We start from the raw sequence: 20893 nt of genomic DNA, 5'->3' as shown, positions 1-20893 counted from the left end.
CACAACGCCGGGATCACGCCCTGAGCTGAAGGCAGACGCTTAACCGCTGTGCCACCCAGGCGCCCCTATCTGTGTTATTTAAAAAAAAAATGCAGAAATGCTGGTAGTGTCTCACTAAGTGGATTCCATGACCCCTAACAGACTCAGGTCTGCAATTTTTAAAGCACTGGTCTGAGTGAGGTCTCCACTGAGGTGGTCTGCCCTTACCCCAGCTTCACCTGGCCTCAGACTATTGTTTATACCATCCTCAGAATGGTTCACCTTTTCAGCACTGTCATTCTAGCTCTAGAACCATCACTTCTCTAATGTTTTAGTCTAGAAAAATTTGAGAGTAATTTTTTTTTTTGACCTCCGTCATTTCTCTTTTTAGCTTAGTGTACTTGAGGAGATGAAAGGTTAATGTAGCCACGGCATAGGGAGAGTGGGGGAAGCTAGTAGATAAGGTTGAGGAGGTAAGCACAGGTCATATCATCCCAAGTCTTGTGGGTTGTGGTAAAGATTTGCGTTTTATTTCAAATGCACAGCACATTTCCATTTTAAGTTAGTCACTCTGGAATTTTACTCTAACTTTTGTGTAGAGAGATAGGAAGGTCGTAAGAAAGGTGGAGACTGTACAGTACATGCAAGGGTGAGGATAGCGAGAGAAGTGGAGAACTTTGAAATTGGTAGTGACTTCAAAGGATTTTGTGATACATGATGAGGCTACCGGTGTGAGGAATGGCTTCTAGGTTTCTGGGTTGATCGGTGGAACAGATGAGTAACTATATAATAGTCATTTTTTATTGAGTAAAAAATTATTGAGTAAATGTTTATTTGCTAATGTTGATACTGGTCACAAAATCCTTTTGTTCGTCCTTGAGTAAGTCTTTTGGAATATTGCTTTCCTCTCCTTATACACCTCCATTAAATTAGGTTAAGGGCTGATCCAATCTTTTGAGCTCCTCCCCCACCTTCCATCTGATCCTTGTATCAGAGCCATAGTTGCATTCATAAACTACCATTTCCGTTTTCCCCTGTAGGGCTCCGTAGCTTAAATGACTTTTTGTCTGTAGTCCGAACTGTTGTGCTTGACTTTGAAGACCTCTGATGGATTTAGTTACAGAATATTTATTGGATATTGGTCCATCTCTGCTATCTCTCCTGTTTCTTGCTCTTGCTTTTGGTGCTTTTCTTGTGTGGTTTGCTATTTTTGACTATAAGCTGTTTGTTTTTCTTGGGAAATTATTTGTGGGACATTGTTGAGGCTTATGGTGAAGGCCTGTTTCTGTGGCAAAGTTTGGTTATTGCTTTTGCTGCTGGGTGCCTGGGGGTGCTACCTGACTGTGGGTGACAAGTTTCTTTGACGATGGAGTTCTTCTGGACCCTTGTGGTCATGTGATTTGGGCTAGAAATCCAGGGGAGGCCTTTGCTTCTGGTGACAGCTCTTCAGGGATGGGTTAGCTCCTGCTGCTCTTGGTGTCAAGACAAATCTCCTAGGAGTGGACACTTGGAGCTGATTCACTTCCGACTCGCCCTTGCACTGAAGAGTAGTTCTTTGAGGCTTCAGCTTCATGAGGGGCGGGTCTCCTGCTGGGTTTCCTTCCCATCTTAGGTCAGCATGGACCGTTTTTGTACCAAAAGCAGGTTAATTTTTGGTTTAGAGGAGTGCCCTTAAAGCAATACTGGCTTCCCAGAGCTCAAATTTTGAAGTTCCTCTCTTCACAGCGGTTTTGGCCTTAGTGCTCTATAACTGTTGGCACAGCAGTGCTTCTTTAAAAGAGATTTTTCTTTTATCTAGCATTTTTGGTTGTTTTCAGGAGGAGGATTCATTTGAATTACATAGTTTGCAGTGTTACTGGAAATAGAACTCAATTATTGTTTTTCTGTATTGCTTTATTTTTATGTTACCTGTCCATATTAAATGATTATTATTTTTTGTTATCAGTAGTAGTTGTTCATATTTCTTCTGGAATTGAGTATGTGTCCAATGTCTGTTTTTTTCCTAACACTGCCAAACAATTAACTTAATTCTCTGACATTATCTACCTAGTAGTAAGGTCAGATCCCACAGGTAAAGGGCTCAGTGCCACATGTCTCCTTCCTCCCCCCATTTCAGAATTCAGTCACCTGGGCTTCTGACAACCCCCTCCTTAGTTTGATTAATTTACTAAAATGCTCACAGAACTCAGAAAAACATTTTACTTACTAGATAACCAGTTTATTATAAAGGGTAGAACTCAGGAGAAGCCAGCTGGAAGAGTTGCACCAGGCAAGGTATGCAGGAAGGGGCACAGAGCTTCCGTGCTCTCTGGACAGCCACTCTCCCCCGTCTGCACACCTTTACCAACCCAAACCCCATCCTTCTGGGGTTTTATGGAGGCTGTATTACATAGGCAATTACGTGATTGGACGTTGCTATTTGAACACAATCTCTAGCTCTTCTTGTTTCTCTCTGGAGTGGCAAGGGGCCCAGAAATAAGGCAAAGGTTTGAAAGTTCCAACTCTCTAATCACAAGGTTGGTTTCCCTGGCAACCAGCCCCATCTTAGGACGCTCTGGGAGCTCCTTGTCATCTTCTTAGCGTAACAAAAGACAATTAATTCCTCTCTCTTACCACTTAGAAATTCTAAGGGTTTAGAAGCCCTGCCAGAAATGGAGACAAAGATCAAATCTCTATTTCCTGTTATAAATCACAACATCATAATGATCATTTTAATGATTTCAGTGGATATTTACACATAGTTTGGAAGTTAGCGTTTTAGTTTTCTGAGAATTTTTTTTTTTTTTAAAGAAGATGTGTCACGCTCAAATTCATATGGTATGAATCCATTTAAACTTTTTTTTGCTTATTAAGAAATGTGACAAGTTGCTTCTTACATTTCTCTGACAGATTATGGCTTGGTAACAACGCCGCAGCTGCACTACATGGTGTACTGTCGAAATACCAGTGGCCGATATGGAAAGGCAACCATTGAAGGTTACTATGAGAAACTCTCTAAGGCCTTTATAGAGCTTACCAAACAGGTGAAAATCTCTTGAACGTGGTGAGAGTTTAAGCAAATGAGTAAAATAACATCAGTTGAATAATGTATCAATTAGTTTGTCACTCGTTCTTTTTCCAAAAATGTGGTGTGTTTCCTTTTTGTTTCTAGGGCTTCACAAGGTTTGACCCTTGTATCCTGCTGAATGTCTGTTGGCATTTACTTGACAAGGCACATGGTACATCCTGAGATCATTGGGAGAGAACACGTGGGGTTCTTGTGGTTTCATAAATATACATTCAGATGAATTTTCTCAGAGGGTTAATGTTAGGTGCTGTTGGCATCATACTTGAGGTGTCTACTGCTGAGAAAGATTTTTCTCCTGGGTAGATTAGCCTCTTAAACCTGGTTGAGATTTGGGGGGTATACTTAATTTGATCAACAAATACTGAGTGCGTGTTGTTAACCAAAACAAAGCCCTTGTTCTCATAGAATTTATATTCTGATGTGAGGATAGGCCAGAGAGGAGATTGACAAGGAAAAACCCAGACATGCCCAGTGGTGTTACCTGCTGTGGAGAGAATGACAGGCATCATTCTGCTCATCCGTCTGTATACTCATGTCCACATTTGAATGCCTGTCATGTAATATAGACTGTAGTATTATTTTGAAGGGACCCTGCTTAATTGAGGCTAAATTCTGACAAAGCTCCATTTCCATAAGTTATTTAATCAGTGAAACTGTTCTAGTCTCATTGTCCAAAACAAAGTTTTTAAAGGTTTTTAAATTTTATTTTGGTTTTCTACAGTTTTCACCGGAATGTGTGTATCCTTTTGTTTCCCAGGTTAAAATAGATGAGTTAACTGAAACAATGGAAGATGTTTACATATACCTGTATGTGCTTTATGCTTCACTCTTTTATAACTTGAAATTTTTCTTCCATGTGTCTTTTCCTTTTAAGGCTTTTTGCAGTGGAGATGACTATAGATCACTTAAGGTTGACTGTGCAAACGGCATAGGGGCCCTGAAGCTGAGAGAGATGGAACACTACATTTCCCAGGGGCTGTCAGTTCAGCTGTTTAATGATGGGACCAAAGGGAAGCTCAACCATTTATGTGGGGCTGACTTTGTGAAAAGTCATCAGAAGCCTCCACAGGGTATGTGGAAAATTTGTTTTTAGAGCTCTTTGAAACCAACCTTCCGACAGAGGTGGCCATGTGAGTTGAGTCATGCAGCTAGTCGGGGCGCTGCTGCTTTAGACATCTGGGCATCTCCTTATTGGTCAGTGCCATCCAAAACATGGTCTACTCTATGCCTGTAAGTCACACGACTCCTCCCGTGTGTGGGAAATCTCTGGGGCTGGGGGGAAGCAAAATCAGAAATTGGTGTTTTAGAGCAGTGATTCTCAATCTGTAGCATGCATGAGAATTACCTGGAGGGCTTGTTAGCACACAGATTCGTGGGCTCCACTCTAGAGTTTCTGATTCTGTAGGTGTGGGGTAGGATTTAGGCAGGATATGAATTGGCATTTCTATCCAGTGCCCAACCTTTCCTAATGGTGCTGGTCTGGGACCGCACTTTGAGAATCATTGATGTAAAGGACAGCAATAGTAAGTAGCATTTTTCACCTTATCTGAATTAGACACACTATGGAAAGGGAATGCAACTCTGCTTAGTTATAATTGTCTGCAAAATCACCATTTTCTACAGTTGGTATATTAGGAGGAAAACTCTTCTATAGATTGTGCTATGCTCGGAGGAGTTCTATATTTAACTGCATTACAGATACTAAATTGTTAGCCGGTGGGCCATGGTTGGCTTGCAGATGTGTTTTGTTTGGTCTACTGTGTGGGTGTTTTAATTGTCGCCATTTAAAAATTCCGTGATTTTACTTAAATACTAGAAACTTCAGCTTCTTTTTACCAAAATCAGAAAATGTCCATTCTCACACGGCAGTAATCAGCTGCCACGGAGTGGCTCCTGTCCACTTCACACAGGACCTGCATTCTGCAGAACTCTGCAGACCTCGGCCACGTGCCTCTCTCCTGTATGTGATTTTGCCTCACTGTAGTAAGCATTTACATTTTTAGTTTAATCAACCAGTTTGAACTCCTTTTCATTGAATTGCTTGTTTTGACCTTTATTGACAGTTTGGTTCTGTCCATTCACTAAATATTGAGCTCCTCCTCTCCCTTGCTGTAGGCACTGGTGATGAGAACACAGGCAAGAGAAATGTAGCTAAAATTAAATCTCCTTCCAACTTGTAGCCCATTAATACCTGAGACATGCAGAGTGTGACATACCCCAAGGAACTCATGGCTGCCTTCATGTTGACGTTTATTAATAGAGACTAAAAGCAGCCTTATCTTGATAATAACCAGACCTCCAAGGTTCTGTAAACCTCACTTTCATCATGCAGAAATTCCTTAGAAACTTGTCTCTAATCAGCCTCCTCCCCTCGCAAACGGAAAAGTATATAATCAGTCACTCCACAGTCAGTGCAGCTCTTTCTGGTCGTGGGTCCTGTCCCCCGCTATAATAAAAGCACCTTTTTAAAATGTCTCAAGAATTCTTTCTTGCCTTGCACTTGGCAGCCCCACATCACAGAGCTACAGCATGAACAAAATCATAGGCCCTCTCACTTTCCTGAAGTTTGTGTTACGCCCTATAGTCAACCTTATATTCATATTCCTCATGGAAGTCTCATGTTGGATTTGTCCACCTGCTCCTGTCATGGCTAAGGAACCGCAGAATTTTCTAGTAAGTTTGACATGACAGTTGCTGAGGTTTTGATAACTATGCAAATTACACAAACCATATTTCTCTCACAGGTTATAATTCTTTGCTCTTACCAGTGTTTTTTGTTACTGATGGTATGAACAAATAAAAATCACTCTCTTAGAATTACTCAGCACATACCTCATCTATTGCTGAGTATTTTTTTATATGTAAAGGGCATCATAGTACTAGGTCAGTTGCATTCACAAATATCTGTGGCTTTCAAAAAACTATATGGGAACCTGTCTTGCCAAACCAACTGGCTTATAAAACAATTTTATTTTAATATTACATTAAGTTTCAGCATAGAATTCTTTTCCAGTTAGCTGTGAAAGAATTTACCCTGTAAAAACAACCAATAAACCTTTATACTATTTAAAGATTAAGACATTGGCTTTTATTTGGAAGGATAATTTTAAGTACCAGTTATGATCATACTTTAGTGAAATATTTTTCCCTTGTAACTAACGTAAGAGAAAAAACTTTTTATATGGAGGTTTATTCCCATTTCAATGACTGAAATGCATTTTAAAATTCTGTGTGCTAGGAATGGAAATGAAGGCTAATGAAAGATGCTGTTCCTTTGATGGAGATGCAGACAGAATTGTTTATTACTACCTTGATGTAGATGGTCACTTTCATCTCATAGATGGAGACAAGATAGCAACACTAATTAGCAGTTTCCTTAAAGAGCTCCTGTTGGAGGTATGGTGGGGTGATCGACTGCCCTTTAAAACAAGACTGACTGGTGACTAACAGGCATTTGAATGTCTCAGAGGCACAATTCATATGGAGTTCCTTACCTTTGTGGCCAGAAAATACAAGAAGATACGGTAATTTTAGTCATTTCAACATGGGGCATTTGGAACCTGAAGGTAGTACTCTTTTTTTCCTTATACTGGCAGAGTTTGTGATTTGAAGCTTTATCAAGTTTTGGTTTCTTCATAACTCACTTTAATGAGAGTTCCATCATCACTCCCAAAGCCTCAGGTTTAAACAGAAAATCTCATCCTCTGAGAGCTGTATTTACTGTGTTGTAATATGCTTAATAATGTGAGAAAGGTTTATTCTGTTTTGCTCTTTTGGAAATCTTAGGCCAGCTTTATGTATAGAATGTAATTATAATTTGGGAAAAGGTATACTTTGCGAACTCTGTAAATACTTATATTAAAAATAACTAGAGAAAGCAAGAAATCACAAGCTTCTTTAGAAAGGATTTCTTATGGAATTTAAATATGCTCTAAAGTATTCTAGCTTTTTTTCTGGCATTCATGTAAATTTTCGTTTTAGGCCTTTATTGCATAAACTAAGACACAGCTGAACTGGATAATGATTTGGTCATCCTTTAGACCTCTCATGATATGTTTGCTTTTGTGGTTAGTGTCTTTACTTTTGATGGCCAGGCAATTATCATTGTTTTTATCTAGATTGGAGAAAGTTTGAATATTGGTGTTGTACAAACTGCGTATGCAAATGGAAGTTCAACACGGTATCTTGAAGAAGTTATGAAGGTATCGAATCATTTCCCTTTTCTGGTAGCTTCTTAATATATTCTAAAATATTTCTGTGAGGAAAATAACGCCCTTATAAAAGTGAATAGGTCGTAATACATGAAACTGAGCTGTCGTCCATTTAAGGGTAAGTAGAAATCAAAAATAGGAAAAAAATTTGTCCCTGATGTGAAAAGAGAAAGAGATTCTCCCCCTTCCCTTTTTTTAAGAGCATTTTTAGAAAACTTGTAAATTCTTTCTCTGCCTCCTTTATAATGAATGTAAATCTTTTTAAAGTCTAAGCAAGTTTTATAACTTCAGGGGAGATAGCACCCCTGTCTCCCAGGCTCCTGAGAGTTTCTGTTAGAGCTTGGAGCCAGCCCCTTATCTGCTTGTTATAAAGATATGAGAGATTTTATTACTCTTTTGGTAAGAACTGAACACTGACTGCTACCACAGTTACCAGGCACATTTAAGACAAAGCGTGTGACAAATGGCCCTGTGAAGTCTTGAGAAGTGGGCCTGTTCAGTAGACATAGGGGCTATTGCTTTGGGGTTTCACAGTGGGGGAGACAGACTGGGCTCAAGTCCTAATACAACAAGGAAAAGTGGAGCTTCTGTAGCCAAAGAGCAACGGTGGGGGCGGGGGGGAGACAGACGAAAAATTACTGAGCAGTCATCAGGGGTCAGGGAGGATTCTAGCTAAATCTACCTGAACTCCTGAAGGCAGGCTGGGTAATGAGATATTACCTGGGGGATGGTACAGGGGAGGACTTTGATCCGTTGTGGGAGGCCGGAGGTTCTTGCTGAGATTGGACTCTGGGAAACAGCCCACAGACAGGACCTGTTCAGGCTCACAGGGAAAGTTTGGTCTGAGGATGGAATCTGTTACTAGTTTTGCATCTAATTTTTTTCCCCCCAACATCCACCAAATGACTGACCATCCTCTATACCATGTCGCCTGTTCCAAGAGTGAGTTATAGGGTTCATGGCCAAAATTAGATGATTGCCTCTTTTTCTCACTAGCTAGTGTATTATTTTCCGACTTTTGTCTGTCCCTTTTCAAATTGCTGCATTTTACTAGTTTTTATTGCCTTTTCATTCTTTTTTAAGCAAGAATGGCAAAGTCAAATTCTTGTAGAATATGGAGAGGTGAGGTGAAATACAGCAGGGGGCTAAAGACTAGGAACAGTGCCCACCAGGCCAACTGCTGTCGCCTTCAGTCAGATTCTTCAAGAGAAGCTGAAAATCTGAATTTTTCTGTGAATCTCCTTTTTAAGTCTGGGCAACTCATGCAAAATTCCAAAGAAATAAGTAGGCAAAATAAAACACATCTGGAGGCTGCTAGTTTGTGACCTGATTTAAGTATAAGGTTGTGGTAAATACTTGGCACTCCATCTGGCCCTGCTGCCTGCTGTTCACAGGGATTATTCTCAGTACTTGGGTTATTGTTTTAGTATTTTCTTATGTTCTGTCTTAAAAATTTCTTACAGGTAAGATACTCTGTTTAAGAAACTGAATACTCCAGAAACTGTTAATCATCAGCCCATTTTCCTATGGGTGGATGAAGTATTTTGAGCTCTAGTCTTTCCTGATGTCTTTTAAATCCAGTCAGAGGCCGATCTTACTCGATCTTGATCTCTTCTGCAGTTTTGCCACTATCAGTCTTAACTGTTCTTCTCTTTCAGATCCATCCAAGACTTAGGCTGCCCAGTGTTGCTAGTCCAACCACCATAATTTCTTAATGGAGTTAGTCCTAGAAACCTCCTAACCAATCTCTTTTAACCTTCTAAGCCAGGGGATAGTGACCAGTGGCCTGTGGATCAAATTCAGTCTGCCACTTATTCATAGTTTTATTGGAATACAGCCATGCTCATTTGTTTCTGTATTGTCTGTGGTTGCTTTTATACTAGTGGCAGAAGTGAGCCATTGTGACAGATGATATGGTCTGTAAAGCCTAAAATATTTATCATTTGGCCTTTTGTAATAAAAGCTTGCAGACCCTTACTGTAAGCCATTCGCCACACTGTAGCTAACTGAACTTTCTACAGTTTAGATCATGTCACTCCCCCACTTGTAATCTTTCATTATCTTATCAGGGGTGTGTGTGTGTGTCTCTCTGTCTCTCCTGCAGGCTTTTTCTTTGGCTGTGGGCTTCTATAGAGCCTTCTCTCTCCCATACTAACACCACTTTGTATTTTAATTGCTTAATTGTCTTTCTCACTAGCTAGCTCCAGGAGGTTTGTTCACTGTTGTATCCTTGGGAGAGTAGGTACATGATAAATATTTGCCCATTGAGTAACTGCTATTACATTTCTTTAACTCTATGTCATAGGTGCCTGTCTATTGTACTAAAACTGGTGTAAAACATTTGCACCACAAGGCTCAGGAGTTTGACATTGGAGTTTATTTTGAAGCAAATGGGCACGGCACGGTAAGTTCTCTTAATCAGCTACAACCAGCTTTGTTTAGCTGGACATATTTTAATGATGGGAATTCTGTATCCGGATGGTAATAGGTTATATCCCTCTTTGTTGCAATGATCAGTATGATGGTAGAATAAGATTATTTGGTTAACTTAGTATATTCTTATGTGTTGTGAAATTGGTTTTCTTTAGATTATGATCTTTGAGTATGAAGAGATGATTGTTAGTTTCTTAAAAAAATACGCAGTTCTTTTTTTTACAAGCAGATCATCTATATATCGTTTAACAGCTTTTCTTTGAACTAGCCATAGGTGGTAAAAGCAAAGTTCAAGAACAGTTGGAACGCTTGGGAATTAAGTTATGAATAACTAGAAATGAATGTAATTAGAAATAAGCATATAAAATTTCAAGGGTGCTTTTTGTAGGCAGAATGTTTAAAAAATTTGAGATATAGTTCACATGCCTTAAAATTCACCATTTTGAACTGTATTATGTGGCTTTCAGTGTATTCATAAGGTTGATTTTTCTTTTTAAACATTTTTATCTCTCACCTCATTTCATAAATGGATTGGAGGTGGCCAACAGAAAAAAATGTTATCTAGGTCAGATTATTTTCCTCATTAATTCTGAGCTGGCTTCTAGAGGCCTTGAACGTAAGAAAAATAAGTTCTTAGGAAATGCAATTAAAATATATAACTTCAGTGATCTAATTAATGCAGAGATTGATAAATGATTTTAAAGGGCAGATAGTAAATATTCTAGTCTTTGGGCCATAAGGTCTCTGTAGCTGATGTAGGATGGGTAAGTGGGTATGGCTGTGTTCTGGCAAAAACTGAACAGAGTGTATTTTAGTTTACCAACAAACATCTATTTCATCAAGTGCTGACTGTAGTATTGAGCCTTGGAAGGCACTAAGATCACGGGCAAAGAATTTTAAAATGACAGGAATCTTGGGAAAAGTGATGTATATAATATCCATGATACCATTTGCCATAATGTGATAAATATGGTGACCACTTTCTTTTACCTAGCTTATATCCTTAAAAATTTTAGGACAAGAAAACTGCACTATTTATGTTGAATTATATATTCTTCTGAATAAAGTGGATACAGATAGGCTTAAAGAATCTGGTTGCATAGAACGGATGCAGCTGGCCGAGGGGCAAACACAATGAACTCATCATGAATATTGCCTCTACCAGGGTGGTATTTTCTTTGTAATCAGCTCTTTAAATTTTGATAACCAGTTTTATAATTCATAAATGAACCCCCCCAGTAGTATCTTTTGGGTTCTGATTTGATCTTGTTAATTTCATTCATTCTAAGGCCGCCATTATTTTTTTCCCCTCAGTTTTTCCAGATTCATTGTGACTTTCAAAAGTGGTTTAGCTAGGATGCCTGGGACATGGATAGTGGTTTTTGACTTTGTGTTTGCTTTCATTACAGGTACTGTTTAGTAAAGCTGCTGAAACAAAGATAAAACAACTAGCAAAAGAATCAGGAGATAAGAAAAGGGAAGCTGCTAAGATGCTTGAAAATGTTATTGACTTGTTTAACCAGGTCAGAACTGGTGGGGGGGGCAGACTCTCGGTTACTCTTACGTTATTCAGAAGGTAGAATAGTACGCTGTATAAAAACAAGTTTTTTAAAAAGATTTTGATTGACAGCTTGAGCGGGGGGAAAGGGGAGAGGGAGAAGCAGACTCCCAGGGAGCAGGGAGCCTGACCCCAGCACCCTGACATCATGACCTGAGCTGAAGTCAGATGCTCAACTGACCGAGCCACCCAGGCGCCCCTGAATAAAAAATTAAAGTAGAAAAGTCCTTCCTTCCCGCAGTGGTATATGCAGTTGAGATGTACACTGAAATGCAGTGATAGAACATTGATGTGCTTCCCTCCCGCTACGTTTCATGATGAAAATTTTCAAGTATAATGAGTTGCTTCCACCGAGAGCCGAGACTCAGCTATTGCGTCTGTATACTGTATGTGATGCATCACAGTATAGCAGTGGAGGAGCAAGCAGAGTGGGACCAGCAAAAGCGATGAACGAACATCGGAGTATCTTGCACATGCCAGGCACTTGGCATACCTCATTGTGTAATCCTTGCAATAACACAGGGAGGGGGGTTATTATAATTCCCATTTCATAAATGAAGAAACAAAGGGCTCAGAGCTACTCAGTGAAGAGTCTGGATTCAACTTCAGGTGTGTCTTATACCACTTTACCATGCATGACGCCTTCCATCATCATGGTATAGTATCTCCAAAGGGATCTAGTTATAAAGGAAAATTTGAGTCACAGAATGTTAATGCTGGAACCTTAAAAGAAGTTATCCAGTCTAATTTATAGTGAGGAAGATGAGAGGCAAGTTTCTCAAGAGCTAGTTTCAGTGTTTTTTGTATAACATTATAGTCTTCCTTTCCCTTTTTATTTCTCCATCCACTCCAGTTTAATAATCCTTTGTGGGGGCAGGGAGGCAGCACAGGAGACTGTGATTGGTTTTCGAAGACAGAGCATTCATATCCAAGCTTTCTGGCGTTACTCTCCTGCATTGTGTCTTGTAGGCAGCTGGTGATGCTATTTCTGACATGCTGGTGATTGAGGCAATCTTGACTCGGAAGGGTCTGACTGTACAGCAGTGGGATGCTCTTTATACGGATCTCCCAAACAGACAGCTCAAAGTTAAGGTGGGAGCGAGATTTTAAAATTACTTCTTTTCTGAAAATTAACTAAAATGTATTCTCTCCAAAGTATTTCCTTTTTTCATTGTGTACATGTACTGCATAGAAAAAAATGGCATAACCAATTGTTTGAGAAATAGTCACTTTACAAACTTTAAAGAAAAAGTGATACATATTATTTATAATGAAGATTTTATTATGGAAAATTTAAAGCATTGTGGGGAGATCAAAATAATGAAACTCCCATGTGCTCAGCTTCAAGAGATTTCAGCTGTTGTCCTCCACCATTCTCCATATCCCCCAGGTTATTCTGAAGCAATCCTGATAGTCATTTCAAGTGAAAATACTTCCTTTGCATGATTCTGGGTTCATACAGTACTTTCCTGGGGCTAGATGCTGCAAAGCAGGACCCGTGGGCTAGGGAGAGAATTTTTTTTAAAGGCATTTTATATAGATTGTAGTTGATGCCTATACAGATTTACGCCAGTTTACACATTCACCAACAGAATTTGTGAAAGACAGAGGTGGTAAAGCCCGAGGTCACACAAATGGCTACTTACTTATTGTTCAGATTCGTTTTTGGCATATTTGGGCAGTTTTTATCACGACCCTCTTAGGTTGCCACTTTCCACTTTATCTGATCAGTGACTTAAGTCCTACAGTACTTGCCATTATTTTAGTGGTAACTGTGACACTATGGAAATGGTAGCTCTTTTTGCTAGAGGTAATTCTTTAGAGAAGCTGTACAACTGAAAATAACAGATTTTTTTCACAAATAAAAATTGTAGAACTTTTTTAAAATTAGAGTTTGAGCTCGTGAGCGGGTAGAGGGACACAGGGAGAGAAAGAATCTCAAGGTGCCTCCGTGCAGGCGCACCATCAGATTTTAACGCAGTTGCGTTCTGTGCTTATTCTGGTACCTTACTGACAGTGTTGCACTTGGTACAATAAGCTGAAATGTAGGTCTGTTACTATTAGAATGAAATGGCCACAATCTTTCGGGGGGAATCGTGTCGAAGAGCTCAGGCTTCTGAAAGGAAGTGGAATAAAGTGACAAATATGAAATGTTTGTGCATAGGTTGCAGACAGGCAAGTTATTAGTACCACGGATGCTGAAAGACAAGTGGTCACACCTCTGGGACTACAGGAGGCAATCAATGACCTGGTGAAGACGTACAGGCTTTCCCGAGCTTTTGTCCGGCCTTCTGGTACGGAAGATATAGTCCGAGTCTATGCAGAAGCAGACTCGCAGGTAAGCTGGGACAGTTCTACTGAGAAAGTGTGCAGGGAGAGTCTGACAACATGGGTAGTGGGGGCTGGTAGGAGAGAGAAGAAAACTGATTTTAAGAGCGTTGCAATCTCACTGATAATTAAGGGTTTAATGTCAGAGATTTGTTTATGCAGATTTTTAAGTTCATATTAATACTACAAAATTAGACCCATTCAGTTTATTTCCCCAAATATTTTTCTTTTGATTTATTCCAGACTTCCTCAAAGTGCCCTATTTCTAGCAATAGCATGAATAACTAATAGAGACTTATGTGGCCTAAAGTGGTTTATCCCCCCCCCTTTAAAAACAAACAATCCTTCTGCTTAACCAACTTTGAGGTCCATGTCTAAATTAACTGGTACCATCAGCCATGCTGATTGAAATTCATCTTTGTCTCTGAACTTTGAGAGAGTGCACAAGTGGGGGGAGGAGAGGGTGAGAAGAAAGCAGACTCCACATGGTGCTGGATGTGGGGGCTCGATCTCACGACCCCGAGGATCATGACCTGAGCCTCCTGGGTGCCCCTTTGTCTCTGGATAATTTCCTTCGAATTCCTTTAAACAGCCTTGCCCTCTGCTCTTCTCCTGATAGGGTAAAGACCTCACGGTCTGGATTTTTAAAATGTGCCCTCTTCACACACTGTCATCTTAAACCGTTGATGATAAAAGTGTGGGCACAGCGGAGGCAATACAGAGTGGGGTGACCAGGCCCTCAGAAGGAGGCATTTTATAAGGCAGCTAGCAGCTTTTTGGCAGAAGCTTAGGCCATCCCAGAATATAGTGAAAAAAAAAAAATCTCTGGTGGACAGGGAGAGGCTGTCGGGGACTTTAACAGTCACTTACTCTTAGGCCAGTTGTGGCCTTGCTTCTAAGAATTAGGTTTTGTGGAATTACTCAAGAGTTTTGGAATGATAATCAAGTTAGATGATTAAATTAGTTAAGGACTCACCTGACTTAAATGGAAAACTCAAATTCTTCTAAGAGTCTTGGAATTTCTTACTGAAAGATGTAAAAAAAGAAAGTATGTTAGTGAGACAAAAATCAAGACGTTTCTGCCCGTTCCCTCAGAGTTGCGAGTTACCTGACTGATGTTCTTTCTCATCTAATCTCCTTTCATGTAATTTGCAGGAAAATGCGGATAGCCTTGCACGTGCAGTGAGCCTGGCAGTATTTCAGCTGGCTGGAGGAGTTGGAGAAATGCCCCAGCCAGGTTTCTGAAGACAATTTTTATGTTCATGAGAAACTGGATTTTTAAAAAGTTTTCACAAAATAGTACTGCCATATTGTGACAGGTTCAGACACATTTCTAATCAATATGTTTACAGTGCATCTTACTAGATTGCTTCTAGAACGGATTTTCTTAAACACTACCATAGTAATTCTTTAGAAGTAGGTTAAGCCTTATACTTGTTAAATTTAGTTTTTAAAAACGAAACTTACCGAATTTCAGTCTCACTAATGTAAAGTACCTGGGCTTCGCTATGTGATTCAGTCATTAACTTTCTCATACGTGCAGGGAAAATTCATCAGGGCTGCTGGAAAATTAAACCTTATTATCAGCTCCTTGGAATGTCTTTTCCATCACTGTTACCTAACCACGCTCGCTGTTTTGCAGGACTCACCACTGTTGATATGAATGGGGAGGGTGGAGAAGACTTGATACAACCAATTTTTCCACAGCAAAATTTAGAATGATTCTTAAATGACTTACCTCTTCGATGAACATCCCCAGGAACTGAGAGGCATGGGATGGAGACTGTGCATCTCTACTCTGTACAGAGGGTGAGATGCTCGTGCTGCATTTAGGAGGCTGCATGGCCCAGGCTCCAAGTATTCTTTACTCCTCTTAGTGAAGGTATGTGGGAGAAAACTAACTGTAACACATTACCACGCCTCCGACAGAGCAGTGACACCATTCTGATACTAGAAGGCGGTCAATAACAGAAAAAAGATCCCAACAAATCTAAATTAAACAAAGCCTGAAACCAATAGCAAAAAATGTGCAGTGTGTATTTTGCAGGTTTAAGACAATTCAGGACAGTAAAACAATGGACTATAGCTGTATGGATAGATCTCTCTCAGGCACCATAATCAATATGAGCCAACAATATTTAAACTTGATTCAGGCCACATTCAGACATTTGCTCTTATTTACAAATATTTAAATTAAATACAACCTGAAATGTGTTTTGTTACATACAAAAAAAACCAAAAAAACAAAAAACTATACAACTCAGAGCAATATTTGTTTTAAATAATTACATTTACATATAGTTAAATGGTACCACTTGTAGTGCTTCAAGTTTTCATCACCCCTTCCAGAAAATCTTTTTCTACCATCTCTTCTATTTTTTGCCTGGCTTTGCTGGAAAATGGTTTGTGGCTTTCCAGTTTCATGTCCTTGTTAGGGAAGGTGTTTGAGTAGAGGGTGGGGCTCCCTGAGTGTCCGGCGCAGCGGCTGGTGACTTTGCTGTTGAAGACCTGGCTGAGCACGCTGAAGAACGGCAGGAGCTGCTCGATGCTGCGCACGGCACACATGGGGAGCAGCAAGTGCCCCGGCTCCCAGCCCAACGTTCTCCCTGAGTTGTCTTCCTCCGGGTTTTTCTGTAGAAAACACAAGGGCATTGTTACTAACAGACGAATATGGTCCATGAGAACATTTCAAAGGGTATAAACATCAGCAACAGTTAACAAACAAATACAAATGATGACATTAAGTCTCCATTCCAGACTTGATTAAACTCTTGCTTCTAAATGAAGCCCCTTCGTGCCAGTTATGAAGTGTGGGTAGAGGGGTCCAACACTGTACTCACGTTTTCCAACTGGAGCGTGTAAGTACGCTTAGTTAGCAGAATTGGTTTTGGAGAGGGAGAGTCAAGTATTGACAGTTAATGTTGTGCTTTGCATATACTCAAAAAGCTCCCAGATTTCTGGACTCCCACGAAAGTGACCCAGGACTAAGCAATTATAGAAGAAGGTTAGGAAGAGACAGTAGTCTTCTGCATGTCACCTCTAGTAAATCAGGTAGTTCCCTTTTAGCCAAATGGCATAAACTTGCCCCAACATGGTAGCAGGCTTCAAAGTGAACTGTAAGTACAAGAGAGACACTGCTATCTGCTGCTTGTGTTAAACAACATGGGGAGGAGAGCGGAACCCTGGAGTCAAAACAACAGGGCTGGTGTCACAGCTCTGCAGTCAATCACTGGAGGGCATTCCTGGGCAAGATACAGAATGGTTCCTCATTTTAAAAAGTGGGGAAATATACTCTGTCTTCCAGCAGAGAAGTCAAACGAGAATGTAGTTTTCTAAAAACTCTGTCAACTAAATGTAAATGCAATTAAAATAATTTGTGTACCAAGAGTCTGGTTTAAGAAGCTAACTAGATTATACAAAGATGTAGACATCAGTCTATCTAGGGAAAGTTATGAGAGGACTTGGAGATGTCTGAGTTTGGGCAGAATCACAGATATAAGAACACACAGAGTGGAGAGAGAATGGAGAAAAAAAATCATCAAGGGGGACTTTTTAAGAAACTTTCACTGTTAATTTTTTAACAACACTAGTTTCCTAGCGGAGAAAGCAGATGCAAAATCCAGCTTATATTCTTGTGTGTGATCACAAGCTTTGTTTGCTTTTTTAAAAATAAAATCCTGAGACTGGAAAATAGACTGGTTAAAAAAGGAGCAAACAAAAAAGATAATCCAGTTTTTTATGGCCAGAAAAAAGAAAAAACAGCAATTATTTAACCTCCAATCTCAAATATAAGATATAGAAAACCTCTTCCTTTGGCTTAACTAGAACACTGGCTTTAATTTAATGACAGTCCCAGGACTGACTTTCCCATCACTGGCTGTACCATGAGGTGGCTGACCATGCCACACCTTTCCAGTCCCCTAAATCAAACTACAGTCCAATAGTAATTAAAGGGTAAACAGATGAATTTATCCTGAGGGAAAAGGCATAATATGCTTGAGCCCTGTACAACTAGTTTCCAAATGTAAGAGAACTAAGGTGTAATCTTTTGTTTATATTCCTGCCAAGATGGACCTGTAGGAGAGGGCCTTTACTACTAAGCTCTTGACCGATAACGGAGTGCACTCGTTTTGGTGTCCTGCTGTCCTTCATCAGAACTATACCACCTCCTCGATAATCAAAATCAAAAAGTCAGACGCGTTTCCATAAAAATGATACTTCCTCTCAGTCTACACTTGAAGACAGACTTCCTTCCTGTTTACCTCTCTTGTACTTGCTGAGACCCAGACCTGGGTTTGTGTCTCAGTATTTGGTCCAGATGTGGCAACTTTTGCTGCCACATCACAAGCATCAAAAAGCCACCCTCACCTGATGCTTGGCCATCTCCAATCCCTCCAAAATCACTGTCTTAAAGTCCTCCTCCTTGTCCTGTGGAAGGAAAGAGGAGAACTCATAGCCTTTGTTCCAATGAAAAGTATGCTTGGCCATGAAGACCTTGTTTAAAGTGTAGAAAATGCTTTCTAATCAAAACTGTTTTCTTACTCTAGGGGACACCTTTTAGGCAAAAGGCTGTCTTGTTTATCCTCTAGATACAGAGGCGGGTCTTAAAAAACGGTCAGTACTAATGAGATGCAGGGATGACAGAGCGCATGTGGCTGGGCTCATATACGTCATCACAAGGCTTCTGGATTGGTCGTGATGATTATCTTCTCAAACCCTGTAATATCAAAGTGAGAAGTACCCACGTCCTGTCCTAAACTCTGGATCCAACTTTCGCCTTCATCTCTCCCTTTTACTTGGTTCCTAAAGAAACAACTTGATTTTAAATCAAGTTCCTCAGATCCTGCAAGCACAACCCCCTCTTTGATCACTTTCCTCCATCCCACTGTTCGTGGAGTGCGGTTTAGTTTAGGGGCTGCTGCCTGATTTGGGGACCCCAGAAGACTGGAAAATTTCTGAGCACTCAAAGCACATACTGCAAACCCACATCATCCCCAAACTTTACAGTTTTGAAAAAAATAAAAATTTTGCGTTTTTATTTATTTTTTGTAAGTAATCTCTACACCCAACATGAGGCTCGAACTCATGACCCCAAGGTCAAGGGTCGGATGCTCCACTGACTGAGTCAGCCAGGTGTCCCTGAAAAAATTTTAATGTTAAAAAAAGACGAAAGATTTGGAACAAAGGCTCTCTGACGAGCACGCCAAATTCATTATTGTTTTCTGGGGCAAAGATCTCTAATTAGCCTGATACACACTGAAAGATATAAAGTACATAAGACATGATATAGATACGCTTAACAAATTTTGTCTTTTTACACCTACAAAGAAAAAGAAGGATGCAATACCTTTGCCCTTTTCCGAAGAAGTTTTGCTAGTCGAACCACATAAGGTTTAAATTCTCGTTGGTGTATGCCCTGCCTTCTGACTTCCAAACCGGAGTCATCCGAGGCTTCTGGAATAAAGGCCCACCGGTACCTGCATATAGAAGAATACCAACACCGCTAAGACGAGATGTGCCATGTAAGACACGGCCACATAAGTACAGTGGAAAGGTCACGACCCCACCACTTACACAGATTCCAATTCGTGATTCCAATATGACGTGATTCTTCACCTGACCCTTTCTTCACCATTAAATAAAGATAACTATTAATGACCTCATAGGGTTGTAAACAGTAAATAAAGTGTTCATTTTTTTTTTCATGAGCACAAAGCAAGTAACTTAAATGATTCCATCCTCATCTGTTAATGGGCACAGTCTCTACCATGTACTTGGCCAGATGATCCCACACACACAAAGGGGCAAAGAAATAAAAAAATAGGACTTCTTTAATACCTCCCTTCTATTTTTATTTTTGTCTTCAATTAAGTAAAATTAATATCTGACTATGGGAAAAGTTCAAACAGTATAAAAGGACACACTACAGAAGTCTGTCTCCATGCCACAATATCACCAGTTTCCTGTGTGTCCAGCCAGAGTTCCTGCATAAGAGAGCACATCTGCACACAGCCAACCTCCTCCTTTTTAATAAACTTAAAAAAAGCATGACTATTGCTTGTTCTAATTAGGTATCTTGGAGATAATATCCTATAAAACCCCATTCTCTTTAACAACCACACAGTACTCCAGTGTTGGAATGAACTGACTGAACCAGTCCTAGATTGTCCCATTTCTTGCTATTACAAATAATGCCACAATGGCTACCCTTACGTAACACTAATTTTTGTACACATTTGACAGTATAGTGATAGTCTAACTCCTTGGAAATAGAATAACTGGCTTGAAGAGAATGCGTATTTTGAATTTTGGTAAATGTAACTTCCTTGGAGAACAACTAGACGATATCCGTGTACGCTTGCAACTAGAATAATGCTTCTGTTAAGGTTAAAAAGAAATATACTTTTAGATCTTTATTATGATGGTTACTTATAAGTGGAATTTCTCTACAGTATGGCTTTTCCAGTGTTTATAGGCCATTTCTTTTCTATGAACTATTTGTTCACTGTCTTGGCTCATTTTCTGATGGGGTTATTGATTTTTACATATTAAGCAAGTTCACAAATAATCTTTCCCCAACTCGTTGCTGCCTTTTCCACTTCATGGTATTTTGGTGACACAGAGACTTTTAAGATTTTTTGTGGTTATCAAATATCTTTAACTTTTGAAATATATATCATGTTTAGGAAGATATTACTCTTTCAAGATTAAATTCTCCATGTCATCATCTACTACTTATAGATTTTTAAATAGTTTAGAAAAAATTAATATATTTTTTTAGTATTACAACCTATTTCATCCCTTTTCTCCTAACGCTGTCCTGACAAGTAAACAGGATGAACTCATTTTGGTTCTGATCACAGACGCCAAAAAGTCAATACCACGAGCATACTATTTAATGCTCTTCCTAGAGCACCGAAGACTATAGTTTCTATCACTTTTGTGACGATAAGCCTCCTAATTAATTCTGGCCACTTTCCAACAATTCTGCTTAGGCCTTTCTGAGTTTCTTCAGGAGTAACATCAGTTTAGCAGATGTGACTCCTCAAATTTATTAAGAAGTAGGTGTATGTAGTTTTCAAATGGAAGAAAAAAAGGAACTAGAATTAATCTAAAAGGAATTTCTAGTTCTTACCATTAAATCTAACGAAAAGTAAGCTTGTGAAACAGCACTTTTTAGAGACTGAAGCATGTCCAGTACAGACAGCAGATTCTTTTTTTTTTAAAGATTTTATTTATTCATTCTACAGAGACAGAGACAGCCAGCGAGAGAGGGAACACAGGCAGGGGGAGTGGGAGAGGAAGAAGCAGGCTCAT

At 39.7% G+C, this 20893-nt stretch overlaps 2 protein-coding genes across 3 annotated transcripts in view; one reads left to right on the top strand and one right to left on the bottom strand.

Annotated features, from left to right (window-relative positions):
• The window catches only part of PGM3 (phosphoglucomutase 3), a 17458-nt gene extending 495 nt beyond the window's left edge, over positions 1 to 16963 (top strand). Inside the window, exons 2-11 of the mRNA XM_034648284.1 lie at positions 371 to 395; positions 2869 to 3002; positions 3921 to 4116; positions 6285 to 6442; positions 7165 to 7248; positions 9563 to 9661; positions 11100 to 11213; positions 12218 to 12340; positions 13413 to 13586; positions 14732 to 16963. Coding sequence (XP_034504175.1) covers positions 371 to 395; positions 2869 to 3002; positions 3921 to 4116; positions 6285 to 6442; positions 7165 to 7248; positions 9563 to 9661; positions 11100 to 11213; positions 12218 to 12340; positions 13413 to 13586; positions 14732 to 14821 — 1197 coding nt within the window. The 3' untranslated portion in view covers positions 14822 to 16963. The remainder of the gene's footprint in view (positions 1 to 370; positions 396 to 2868; positions 3003 to 3920; positions 4117 to 6284; positions 6443 to 7164; positions 7249 to 9562; positions 9662 to 11099; positions 11214 to 12217; positions 12341 to 13412; positions 13587 to 14731) is intronic.
• Positions 1 to 20893, bottom strand: part of DOP1A (DOP1 leucine zipper like protein A) — a 126255-nt gene that overhangs the window by 88547 nt on the left and 16815 nt on the right. The window lies entirely within an intron of this gene.

This window comes from Ailuropoda melanoleuca, chromosome 19 (genome assembly GCF_002007445.2).
Source record: "Ailuropoda melanoleuca isolate Jingjing chromosome 19, ASM200744v2, whole genome shotgun sequence".
In the NCBI taxonomy this organism is placed as follows: Eukaryota; Metazoa; Chordata; class Mammalia; order Carnivora; family Ursidae; genus Ailuropoda; species Ailuropoda melanoleuca.
This window is presented reverse-complemented; position numbering and strand designations above follow the sequence as displayed.